Source organism: Caretta caretta, chromosome 15 (assembly GCF_965140235.1).
Source record: "Caretta caretta isolate rCarCar2 chromosome 15, rCarCar1.hap1, whole genome shotgun sequence".
In the NCBI taxonomy this organism is placed as follows: domain Eukaryota; kingdom Metazoa; phylum Chordata; order Testudines; family Cheloniidae; genus Caretta; species Caretta caretta.
The window spans coordinates 14368655-14381762 of record NC_134220.1 but is presented as its reverse complement, the minus strand read 5'-3'; the positions used below and the strand labels follow the sequence as shown (position 1 = coordinate 14381762).

General features: G+C 46.8%; 2 gene segments (V, D, J or C); both read right to left on the bottom strand.

Annotated features, from left to right (window-relative positions):
* Nucleotides 1–384: 384 nt before the first annotated feature.
* LOC125623057 (immunoglobulin lambda constant 1-like) lies at nucleotides 385–5314 on the bottom strand. The segment is given in 3 exon segments: nucleotides 385–1087; nucleotides 4086–4138; nucleotides 5289–5314. Coding segments are annotated over 3 exon segments (402 nt in total).
* A 2925-nt stretch (nucleotides 5315–8239) lies between these two features.
* On the bottom strand, nucleotides 8240–13056 carry LOC142069366 (immunoglobulin lambda constant 1-like). The segment is given in 3 exon segments: nucleotides 8240–8939; nucleotides 11825–11924; nucleotides 12910–13056. Coding segments are annotated over 3 exon segments (570 nt in total).
* Between the last annotated feature and the right edge of the window lie 52 nt (nucleotides 13057–13108).

Sequence of the window (13108 nt, the reverse complement as noted above, 5' to 3'; positions counted from 1 at the left end):
GCTGAGCATTGAGCCAGCCTAGCCCTGCTGGTCTGTTGGGAGGTGCCAGGGTCCCAGCACAAGCAGGGCTGGCTGCAGAGCCACGGGGGTTGCATTAAGCTCTCATGCAGCTCACGATCCCCCCAGTGATTCCCTAACACAGCGTGTGCTCTGGAGAGAGATTTGTGCAGCAGCAATTGTCACACCTCCCAGAAGGCTGGCTGAGAGCCAGAGTGACCAGTGTTAGGGGAGAACTGTCACAGCTTGGGTAATGATTCCTCTGTGACATCTCTCCCCCTCCTCTGATCTCCATGATATTACATGTCACTAAGCATTACTTCTCCCTTAGCTTGTCTGAAACCCCAAAGCCAATGAGATCCCTACTAAAAAGAAAACCATATTGGCTGATAAAAGGTAAGTTTATTTTATTGGAAGATTATGTGAATATTGCAATTAATACACAAGATGTAAAAGGGACAGAAGAAGTTAAACTCTTCACAGATACAGCAATAGTCAATTTTTTCCAATTTTATTAATATCGTAACAAGGCTGCATCAGAGACTAAAGCAGGAAGGACATTTCCAGGGAATGCAGGGGGTGAGAGCAGTGGGGACATGGGAATAAAGACAGATGTCATATGGATTGGTAAAATCCCCCACCTAAAAGAGGAAGCAGATTTGCTGGAAATCGGCATTATGGGAATGCTACAGAGAGATCCTGGCTCCCTTGGGGAACCCCCTACAGACTGACACGGGAACCGGCCAAGCCCTCCGGGGGTCAGAGGGTTAAGAACACTCTGAGCTCTTCAGGGACTTCTCGAAGTTCTTCCCATCGTGTGTCACCTGGCAGGTGTAGGTCTCATGAGTCTTCCACTTTGATGCATCCAGAGACAGGTAACTGCTGGCCATGAACTTGTTGTCACTCTGTTTGGATGGCTTGGTCGTCTCCACTCCAGTGGAGATCTGCTGGCCGTCAGCTTTCCAAGTGACTTGGACTGAGCCTGGGTAGAAGCTGCCCAGCAGACACACCAGTGTGGCTTTGCTCTTTGTTTTGATCTCTTCCGAGGATGGAGGGAAGAGGTGCACGGTAGGAGATGCCTTTGGCTGACCTACAAGACAAAGAGATTCAGTGTTAGAAAACCCAAATCCAGAGACTGCCAGTGCAGAATGTTCAACGTTCCAGATCTCTGCCGTGTAAGAAATCCAACTTTTCAGAAGTGCCGTGGGCAGAGTAATTATCTGAGATGTAAGATGCTCTTCTGGTTAAGGCACAGGACTAGGAATCAGGGACCCAATCCTTGGTCTGTCACGTGCTTCCTTAGTGAACCTGGCCTAGTTAGTAACTGTCCCTATGCCTGTAAAATGGGATATCACTTTACTCATTCTTTTTGTCCCTTGAATCACTGAAGTCTTGATCCCATATTCCTCCTGCACAGGTATCTCCTACTGACTTCAGATAACAACTTGGGGCCTGCAAGGGGTACAGTGTTGGTGCTAAAGGGAAGAAAAATAAATTGGTGTTAAAGGGAGTAGAGAATTGCATTGCAATCTGTATGCACTGGACTTCTCGCAAGAGCCTTTCACAAAGGAATGCTGCAGCTGATTCTGCATTGTGCTGCATTTTAGAAATCTAAAAGCAGCTCTCTGAAGATTTTGGATGATGTTGTACTTACTAGTTTAAGGATATTTGTTAAGGTCTAAGCTTTACTTCGAGTTTAATGTGTGTGGTTAGGGCATTGGAAGCCACTTCAGTGCTCAGAGAGCAATCCGGGGTAACGCACATTGTCCCTTATGAAATAATCCTATAAAATGTAATTACAAAGCAAGCAACATGATCCAAAGAATGGGGCAGAGAGCTAGACAAGTTTAAGAGTGTTTCATATAAAGTACCATAAAATTCTATGGAGTTCTAAAAGAAAGATTTTTTTTTTAACCATTCTATGGTAGGAATAAAGTCTATATCTTAAATTCTGTAAGATGGGTCAATAAACCTATTAAGCAGTTATCTTTGTCTGTCACACTCTGCAGGCCTTTCTACTAAGGGACCGCACTTTTGAATAAGACCTCAATGGGAAATAACCTCCTAACTCCTCCTGTGATATGGCGGCTGCTGAACAGCAGCCTTGTTACCAAGCTGGCTTGTTGCTGAAATGTTTTCAGAAGCTTGTAATGTACAGACTCCTGTACAGGACCAATCGCAGCCAAAGGACTCGAGCCAGTATGTGTCTAAGTGCCTTGCTGGATCAGGGTTCAAGACGAGCAAAAGGGACAATGCAAAATATCACAGTATTGGTTGATGTCAGGGTGGGTACAGAGTAGAGTCCCCTGCCCCCTTGCACGATGTTGTGCTATGTTACTGCATGGAGCTATGGAGACAATAAGGGACCTCCTGGCTTAGGACGGGACACACAAGTTTGCGGAATTTTCAACCCCCTAGTAAAAGGCACCTGCCTTCTAACTGGGGCCAAACTGAGCCTCATTCCAGGTAGCACCCTACTCCACAAGGGGTCGGTCCCACTGACGTCAGTGGGCCTGTTTGAAGAGCAAGGTGCTACTCAGCACGAGTAGGCTCAGTGCAGCCTGTGGGCTGTAGTTATTTCACACTTTACACAGGTCAAAGAGACAAACAATGTTGTCTGAATTAGCACAGGCAGCCCTGATTTACTGAGCCCTGGCTAGCCGAGATCTATCTGCTCCTCAAGGTTTTGCTGTACCTGAAGCCTGCTGGCCCAGCCAGCATCCTGATCATTGAGCTCTGAGCTTGGCAGCCCGAGAATGCAGCTTCTAGGAAGCCGTCCAGACTGGCCAGCAACCTCGTTAATGTGCTAAAGGCTTGAGAGAGGTAGTTAGTGCAGCCTCTTTCAAGCCCTCTCCCCCCTCAGGCTGCTCCAAGCCCACCCCATTTATCTGTAGCCCTCCATATTTCAAAGGTGTTGGGTGTCCCTCAGCACCTGCAGAAAAACAGGTCTGAGGGTATTTCCAGACTGAAGTCCATGATAGCTACAGCCATCCAAGGAACAATGGAACCGACCCTCCAGGTCAGGATTAAGTCAGTCAGTGCAATTACACTCACTCAGTGTAAGTGTAAATCAGTGTAGTTCCATTGTTGTCAAGGGGACTGTGTTCATTTAAACTCTATCAGGATTCGTTCTTATATCTGTAAAATTACATTGATCTCATATCTCGCTCGAAATTAGCAATTCTACAACTAGGGCTGTCAAAAATGACCCATCAAATCTCTTGTCAGTGAAAAACTGGGTTTTCATCTCAATGGAAATTTTTACAGAATGTGTCTGAGGTCAAAAAATTTCTTGTTGGAAACACAAAAACTCAGAACCAAAAGGTTTCTGTAAATATCTGGGGGTTTTCTTTTTCACCCAATAATTACTGAAAAGATAGTGTTTGTTTTTTAAATTTTTTTCCTAAAAAGTCAATTTTCTGCTGAGAGTTTAGACAAAAATAACAGTTTTCATTTTTGTTGAAATTTTCCAGAAATTGAAACCCCATTTTGTGACTAACTCTTGCCAAAATGAAAAGTCTTCAAACTACTCCAGAAGGTCAGATTTCAAATGACATGAAAATAATATGTCCTTTCTCACATTACATTTCAAGGGATTGTACATCTATTTTAAGGAGGCTTCGGTGCATTTTGGTGGAGATCTATTGAAAGTAAAGGCACTATGTCGTTTTACCCTGGCTGAGAATTTGGCCCTTGGTTTCTTTCTCATTTTGGGAACACCCAGTGTGAATAAGGAATGTCTAGTCCATTAAAACAAAAAACATTTTCTTTTAAAATGTTTTCTTTTAAGATGCTAACACCAGTTATTTAAAAATTGGGACCCAGCAGCAAAATCTGGGTAGGTTTCATGGGCAAATTCAGAAATCTGTTCATTGGGAAAAGATAAGAAAAATCCAGCATGGGACATCTAAACCTTGTTCTGACTATCCACAGATTGAACATTTGTTCTCAATCCTGTGGAAAAGTCTGTGCATAAAGAGAGAGGAGACCCAATGCTGGCTCTAAGAGAGAAAAGGAGGAAAAAAATCATCGAAATATGACAGTATTGGCATTGAGAAGGAAAGGCGGTGAGTAATTCAGTGACTTACCAAGGACGGTCAGCTGGGTTCCTCCACCGAAGACAATCCACAGTGACACAAGGCTGTACAAAAACCAGTCATGTTCAATGGCAGGGAGAGGTTGCCACCGCTGCACGTGTGGAGAAAATAGACACGGGACGACAACTGGGATTTCCTTGAGGGCGAAGGTTCATCGTTTCTGGAGAAGCTCATAGTACAACTGATTGAATGAAGATCCATTGGGAGGTGAAGCAATGGAGTATTCCTTGGGAGAGCTGACATGGGGCCAAATTCTGGTCCCAGCATGCAGCCCACGTAAGAGAGCAGAGGAGGGTCTTGTACTTAAGGCACTGGAGTGGGAGTCAGAAGATGGGTTCAAGTCCTGGTTCTGCCACAGACTGACTTTGTGCCCTAGGGCAAGTCACGTCATCTCTTGCCTTAGTTCCCCATCTGTAAAATGGGGATAGTACTTCCCTATTTCACAGGGGTGGTATAAGGATAAATTCCTTTAGGGCTGTGAGCTGCTCAGGTATGACAGTGATACAGGTCATAAACCTGCCTAGATAGAAGCAAATGAACTGTGTGCAAGGCAGCTGCTGCTGCACTGGGTTCCACTGTCCCTGTGCTCCACCAACACACCCACGGTCTGTGGATCTACAGGTACGTCCAGCATGCCTGTGTGTGCTGCTGTGGATGGAGCTCCATCTAGCACCACTGTGGGTGATGGAGGGGACGCAGAGAGTGTTTGAATTGGGGCTGCTAAGCTGTTGGTCCTTCCATTGCCAGCTGCCCCTCATAGGTCCCCAGGAGGGAGAGGCTGGCAAATTTATTTGGGATCCTGAGAGTGAACATGCTGAGCCACATTCAACCCTGCTACAATTATAGTGACTTGTGGGAATTCTACTAGAGAAGAATTAGGCCCATTTGCTGTCAGTATTTAATGTATCCAATAGTGTATTTTATGTCGGCGTTACCCATGTTTCTAAAGCACGTGTCTGTAGCTCACACCCTGGGAGCACTGGCCTCTCTACAGACCTAGTCAGTGTCAAAACTATCCTAGCGTCACACCAACAAGCGTCAGCAAAGAAACAGATCTGCCATGCCGGGGCTGCATGAGTGTGGATAGGAGACCAACATCACATGTTGTCCTCGTCTCTCATGTGGACAGTGCAGCCTTCCCTGCACCCGTCAGTGAGACGCTACCCCATCCCATGACACATGATCCTGCCTTACCTGATCAGGATCTCCAGATAGTCCATGGGCCAGGGGTTGCTCTGAAGAAACTGCACCCTCCTGTTCCGTCTCTCATTTGGCTGGTGAAGTCTCCACACCGGACATGTCCGAGGAACAAGTAAATAGTGCACAAGATCCGTGGGCCATGAAACCAATCACCACCATCCTCTGCTGGGACCCCAGCCATCGATCGGATGCAGGTGTTCCTGGCGGTCTAGCTGGTAGCCAAGGTTCTGCATCTGGCATATGCTGGAAAATTCTCCATGCCCTGTTAGCACCAATACAAGGCAATGTTGGGATCAATGTCCAGTGTGCAGCAGAGATGAGCACTTTCCTGAAGGGAGCCCCTTAGTTGCCTTTAGAAATTAACACAGTGCCCCCAACGACAGCCATTTGCTCTGTATTTCCCAGCTGTTCTCAGCAGTAAATCCCAGCGCTGCCTCCCTGGACGGAGCTGCCATGAGACTCCCACCATTGCTGGGCTATTCCCTCCCCCTGACCTTAGGGGAGCCGCTCTGGTGTCTGCTGCCCAGCAGAGTGTGGGCGTGTGGTGCCCCTCTCGCCAAAGGCAGGGCCAGTAAACGTCTAGGCTGTGAGCTGTGTCCATGCTCAGCTGGTTTCTTATGAATTAAACCAGGGCCCTGGACCCTCCCTCTGACTGTAAACACGAACCCCCCCTTAGTGCCTGGTGTGTGTCAGCTCAGCACGGCCAGGGGCGTGAATGGTACCAGCCTAATTTCCTCATTAATGGGCCCTAGTTGAAGCCAAGGCTCACATGCTGTGTTTGACACTTGATCCGGCACCTACTGGAGTTGCTGGAGAAGCTCCTGTGACTTCAGTGGTTGAGGCTCAGATGCTGTGAGAATTCCCTGGGTAGTGGAGGGCAGGCCTGAGCCGCTGGCAAATGTGCCCAAGTCCCATTGTCAGAAGCAACGTAAGCACTTGGGGACAGAGAGTTAAAGGTATTTAAGCACCTATAGTTACAGGCAGGCGCGTAGTGGGATTTTCAAAAGCAGCTAGCTGCCAAACGCCCATTCATTTCATTGCCTTTTAAATCTGGCCCTTAGGAACCTAATTTGAATTGACTTTCAGTTGAACTTTAGACTTTTAATGGAGCTAGTCACTTTTGAAAATACACTAAATACTTCATGTAGTTTTTCAGTCCATTCATCAGTCTATTGCAGTTCCCATGTGCAAGGGAACAGGCCCAATTAATAAACTTTGAGCAAAGGAAGTTAATCTCTTTCCAGAGCTTTTTTGCCAATGGTGTGTGCTGATTTTTAACACTACTTCAATGGGGTCTAGCAACGAACTATTTATGGTACATGCGCGCTCTCTCTCTCTCTCTCTCTGACACGCTCTGTCCCATCCCTTCACTCTCACCCTTGCTTTGTCCCCTCTGTGCTCTGCACACTCTTGGTGCCCCACAAATCACTATATGGGACTCTTATCCTGCCATGTACAGTCCTGTGAGTGTGTTGGGATGGGGGGAGGGGGGGGTCAGTCGGTCTGGGGATGTTAAAAATACTTTGTGAAGGTTAAAAAACCCTCATTGTTTAAAACTTCTCCGTAGTTCAGCCTCCCTCTGCTCCCCTTTCCCCTTATTCCCTTCTGTAGGAGATGGCAGTGCATGACTGGCCATCCATCTATCCATCAGTGTCACTCATATGGTGAGTGGGGGCAGCTTGATGGGATCTGACAAATACGTGGCATAAATGTATCCCTTTCCCTCCCTGGCCCCAGGACTGTAGGAGAATCAGGGTCCCTTGTGGCTGGCTGGCCCAGCACGGCTCCGGGGTCCATCATAAACCCGCTCCGTGATGTGAGTTCCCAGCTGTACACACGGTGCATGCTGCTGTCTGGGAAGGGTGAGACAGACTCCAGAGCACCCCTCAGACAGAGTATCCTGTCTCACATGAAACCGATTCCCTAGCACAACTAATGGTTTTTTTAAGGGATGCAAACGGTCTGCTCTGGCCCATCAGGGCTCAAACTGTGCAGCGCCCCAGAAGTAACATGGGCCTGAGTGATACCAGAGAATCCAGAGCGTCAGCAATGTTCTGCTTTCACTTGAAAAGCATCTTGAATCTGAAGGCTCCCAAAGCACTTTACACATTTATGCAGCTGGTCATACTGGACATAAGTATGTCTGGCTGAAACACAGCAGGTGTCACCCAGGGGCCAGCAGCACTTGCTTAATTCAGGCAGATTTCCATGTACAGCTGCCCCTGCTGGGAGGGCAGGTTGGGTACGTAGGGAGCTGTCATACAGGTTGGTGCTGGCAGAATATTAAAGGCCACTCTTCCAAAGGGGGGGCTGTGTCTCTACAGATCAGAAGTAGCCAGAAGCTCTGTTTACAGCCTATCCCAGGGAACAGCCTGCAGCAGTGTGGTCCCCCTCACTCTATGGGCCAGATTTGGACACTTATTCCCCTAAGTGCTGACCTGTTCAGCCAATAGCCCATTGACTCCAATGAGGCTTGTTGAATCTGCCCCCTGCGAGGGCAGAGGATGACTCAATACTAACTCACAGAGCAGACTGGTCTCTGCAGGGCTAGAGACCCAGCTGAGCATTGAGCCAGCCTAGCCCTGCTGGTCTGTTGGGAGGTGCCAGGATCCCAGCACAAGCAGGGCTGGCTGCAGAGCCACGGGGGTTTGCATTACGCTCTCATTCAGCTCACGATCCCCCAGTGATTCCCTAACGCAACGTGTGCTCTGCAGAGAGATTTGTGCAGCAGCAATTGTCACCCCTCCCAGAAGGCTGGCTGAGAGCCAGAGTGACCCGTGTTAGGGGAGAACAGTCACAGCTTGGGTAATGATCCCTCTGTGACATCTCTCCCCCTCCCCTGATCTCCATGATATTACACGTCACTTAGCGTTACTTCTCCCTTAGCTTGTCTGAAACCCCAAAGCCAACGAGATCCCTACTAAAAAGAAAACCATATTGGCTGATAAAAGGTAAGTTTATTTTATTGGAAGATTATGTGAATATTGCAATTAATACATCAGGAGAAAAGGGGACAGAAGAAGTTAAACTCTTCACAGTCACAGCAATAGTCAAATTTTTCTGATTTTATTAATATCCTAACAAGGCTGCATCAGAGACTAAAGCAGGAAGGACAGTTCTAGGGAATGCAGGGGGTGAGAGCAGTGGGGACGTGGGAATAAAGACAGGTGTCATATGGATTGGTAAAATCTCCCACCTTAAACAGGAAGGAGTTTTGCTGGAAATCAGCATTATGGGAATGCTACAGACAGATCCTGGTTCCTTTGGGGAACCCCCTACAGACTGACACGGGAACCGGCCGAGCCCTCCGGGGGTCAGAGGGTTAAGAACACTCTGAGCTCTTCAGGGACTTCTCGAAGTTCTTCCCATCGTGTGTCACCTGGCAGGTGTAGGTCTCATGAGTCTTCCACTTTGATGCATCCAGAGACAGGTAACTGCTGGCCATGAACTTGTTGTCACTCTGTTTGGATGGCTTGGTCGTCTCCACTCCAGTGGAGATCTGCTGGCCGTCAGCTTTCCAAGTGACTTGGACTGAGCCTGGGTAAAAGCTGCCCAGCAGACACACCAGTGTGGCTTTGCTCTTTGTTTTGATCTCTTCCGAGGATGGAGGGAAGAGGTGCACGGTAGGAGATGCCTTTGGCTGACCTACAAGACAAAGAGATTCAGTATTAGAAAACCCAAATCCAGAGACTGCAGTGCAGAATGTTCAACGTTCCAGATCTCTGCCGTGTAACAAATCCAAACTCTCACAAGTGCCATGGGCAGGGTAATTATCTGAGATGTAAGATGCTCTTCTGGTTAAGGCACAGGACTGGGAATCAAGAGATTTGGGGTCTAATCATTGCTCTGCCATAGGGTTCCTTAGTGAACCTGGCCTAGTTAGTTACTGTCCCTATGCCTGTAAAAGGGGATAATATTACTTTACTCATCCTTTTTGTCACTTTAATCCGTGAAGGCTTTATCTTGTATTCCTGCTGCACCCATAACTCCCACTGACTTCAAATAATAACTTGGGGCCTGCAAGGTGTACAGTGTTGGCACTAAAGATACAAATTATTGTTATGAAAGTGAGCAAAGAAGTATGTTGCGATCTATATGCATTGGATGTCTAGCATGAGTGGTTCACAAAGAAAATCTGCAATTCGTTCTACGTTGTGCTGCATTTTAGAAATCTAAAATCCGCTTTCTAAGGGTTTTGGACTATGTTCTGGATATTTGTTTGGGGTTATTTCTTAGAGTTTAATGTGTGTGGTTAGGGCACCAGAAGCCGCTTCAGTGCCCAGAAGGGAATCTGGGGTAACCCACATTTTCCCGTATGGAATAATCTTATAAAATGTAATAACAAAGCAACCAACAAGAGCCAAAGAATGGGACAGGGGATCTAGACACATTGATAGCATTCCATAGAAACTACTGTAATATAGTACAGCACTTTCCTAGAGAGAGCTCTTTTGAACCACTCTGTCATTCTATCTTCCCAGATAAAGTTTCAGGATATAAAATTCTGCAACATAAATCAATGATCTCATTGAGCAGTTACCATTGTTCATCACGTTCTGTAGGTCTCTAAGCTAAGGGTCAGATCTGTCTGCATGAGTCTTGGCTGGGAAATAGCTTTTTATCACACCGTGTCATATACTGGATACTCTTGTTGCTAAAATGTTTTCAGAAACATTTATGGGACCAAAGGACTCGAGTCAGTATGTGTCTCAGTGCTTTACTGGATCAGGGTCCAAGACAAGAGGAAAAGGGACATTGCAAGATATGGACACAATAAAGGACCTACTGGTTTAGGAATGGGTGCACCAGGGGTTTAAAAGTTCCTCAGAGTGGTAACATCCAGACACCTGGGACCAAACTGAGCAACTCTTCCTCATTCCAGGTAGCACCCTACTCCACAAGGGGTCGGTCCCACTGACGTCAGTGGGCCTGTTTGAAGAGCAAGGTGCTACTCGGCACGAGTAGGCTCAGTGCAGCCTGCGGGCTGTAGTTATTTCACGCTTTACACAGGTCAAAGTGACAAACAATGTTGTCTGAGTTAGCACAGGCAGCCCTGATTTACTGAGCCCTGGCTAGCCGAGATCTATCTGCTCCTCAAGGTTTTGCTGTACCTGAAGCCTGCTGGCCCAGCCAGCATCCTCTCCATTGAGTTCTGAGCTTGGCAGCCCTAGAATGCAGCTTCAAGGAAGCTGGCCAGCAACCTTGTTAATGTGCTCCAGGCTTCGGAGAGGCAATTAGTGCAGCCTCTTTCCTGCACCCCGCACAGGCTGCTCCAAACCACCCCACCCCCATTTAACTGCAGCCCTCCATATTTCAAAGGTGTTGGGTGTCCTTCAGCACAGTCAGAAAATCAGGTCTGAGTGGTATTTCCAAACTGAAATCCACGATAGCTACAGTCATCCAAGGAACAATGGAACCGATCCCCCGGGTCAGAAGTCAGTCAGTGCAATTGCACTCACTCCGTGTAAGTGTAAATTAGTGTCGTTCCATTGGTGCCAAGGGGGCTACACTGATTTACACCACATGAGGATCTGTTCTTATACTGTAAAAATATCAATCGCTGAACTTGTTCTGAAAGGAGACTGCAAATAGGGGTGTTAAAAATTACCCACCAAATCTCTTGTCAGTTAAAACATTGGGGTTTTATCTAAATGGAAGTTTTTGCAGAATGTTTCTCCAGATCTCGAAAAAACATCTTTTTTTACTGTTGGAAAAGCAAAAACTCAAAACCAAATATTTTCACCTGAACTCTGATTTCTCCCACCTCCCCGGCTTTTCAGTAATTGTTCGGTGACAACGTTTTGGTGTTTGGGTTTGGGGTTTTTGCCCCAAAGTCAAAATTTTCTGCTGAAAATTTAGATGAAAATATTTTTTTAAAATTTTTGTTGAAAATTTCCTATAAGGAAACTTTAATAATATTTTGTGACCAACTCTCACTAATTTGAATTTTCTTCAAGCTAACCAGACAAATCGGGTTTTAGATTGCAACAAACACATTATTTTCTCTATCACATTACGTTTCAAGGTATTGTACACCCATCTTAAAGAGATTTGGATGATTTTTGGTGTAGGTTTATTGAAGACCATGGGACTATTTTGTTTGACCTTGGTTGAGAATCTGGCCCCTGGTTTCTTTCACATATGAGTCAAAACCGAGTGCTAATAAGAAATGTCTAGTCCAGTAAAACCAAAGCAAATAAAAAACAATTGGGGGTTGGGAAATATTTCCCTGAAGAGGCTAATACCAGTTATTTCAAAATTGGGACCTGACAGCAGAATCTGGACATGTTTCATGGGCAAATTCAAAACCCTGTTCACAGGTACAATATAAGAAAATCCAGCATGCGACATGTACACCCTATTCTGACTCTCCACGGGTTAAACATTGTTCTCAACCCTGTGGGAAGGTGTGTGCATAAAGAGAGAGGAGACCCGAGCCTGGCACTAAGGCAGAAAAGGAGGAAAAAATCATGGAAACATGACAGTATTGGCATTGAGAAGGAAAGGCGGTGAGTAATTCAGTGACTTACCAAGGACGGTCAGCTGGGTTCCTCCACCGAAGACATCCCACAGTGACACACGGCTGTACAAAAACCAGTCATGAACAATGGCAGGGAGAGGTCGCCACCACTGCACGTGTGGGGAAAATAGTCATTGGAAAACTTCTGCTGGCTCTCCATGAGAATGAAGGTTCATCATTTCTGGAGAAGCTCAAAGTACAATTGATTGAATGAAGATCCATTGGGAGGAGAAGTAATGGAGTATTCCTTGGGAGAGCTGACGTGGGGCCAAATCCTGGTCCCAGCACACAGCCCATGTAAGAGAGCAGAGGATGGTCTTGTCCTTAAGGCACTGGAGCAGGAGTCAGGAGACCGGGATGCAAGTCCTGGCTCTGCCACAGACTGATGTTGTGCCCTTGGACAAGTCAGATCATCTGTGTGCCTCAATTCCCCATCTGTAAAATGGGGATAGTACTTCTCTATTTCACCAGGGATGCTGTAAGGATAAATTCCTTTTGGGCTGTGAGATGCTCAGATACAACAGTGCTACAGGTCATAAACCAACCTAGATAGAAGTAAAGGGGCTGTGTGCTAAGCAGCTGCCACTCCACTGGGTTCCACTGCCCCTGTGCTCCCCAAACACACCCACGGTCTGTGGATCTTCAGCTGGCCCTCATAGGTCCGTAGGAGGGACAGGCTGGCAGATTTATTTGGGATGCTGATAGTGAACATGCTGAGCCATGTTCAACCCTGGTGCAATTATAGTGGTTTGTATGGAATTTTACTACCGAAGAATTAGGCCCATTTATTGTCAGTATTTAATGTATCCAATAGGGAATCTCATGTGGGCGATACCCATGTTTCCAAAGCACGTGTCTGTAGCCCACACCCCTGGGAGCACTGGCCTCTCTACAGACCTAGTCAGTGTCAAAACTATCCTAGCTTCACACCAAGAAGTGTCAGCAAAGAAACAGATCTGCCATGTTGGAGCTGTTTGTGTGTGGATAGGAAACCAACACCACGTGTAGTCCTCTTCTCTCATCTGGACAATGCAGCCTTCCCTGCACCCGTCAGTGAAACGCTACCACATCCCATGACACATGATCCTGCCTTACCTGATCAGGATCTGCAGATAGTCCGTGGGCGAGGGGTCGCTCTGAGTCACTGGGCACAGAAGTTCCATAAGACACTGTGTCAAAACGTCGTGTGTTCGCTTTTGGCTGAACCATGCCAGAGGCTGGTGAAGTCTCCACACTGGACATGTTGGAGGAACAAGTAAATAGTGCACAAGATCCGTGTGCCATGAAAGCAATC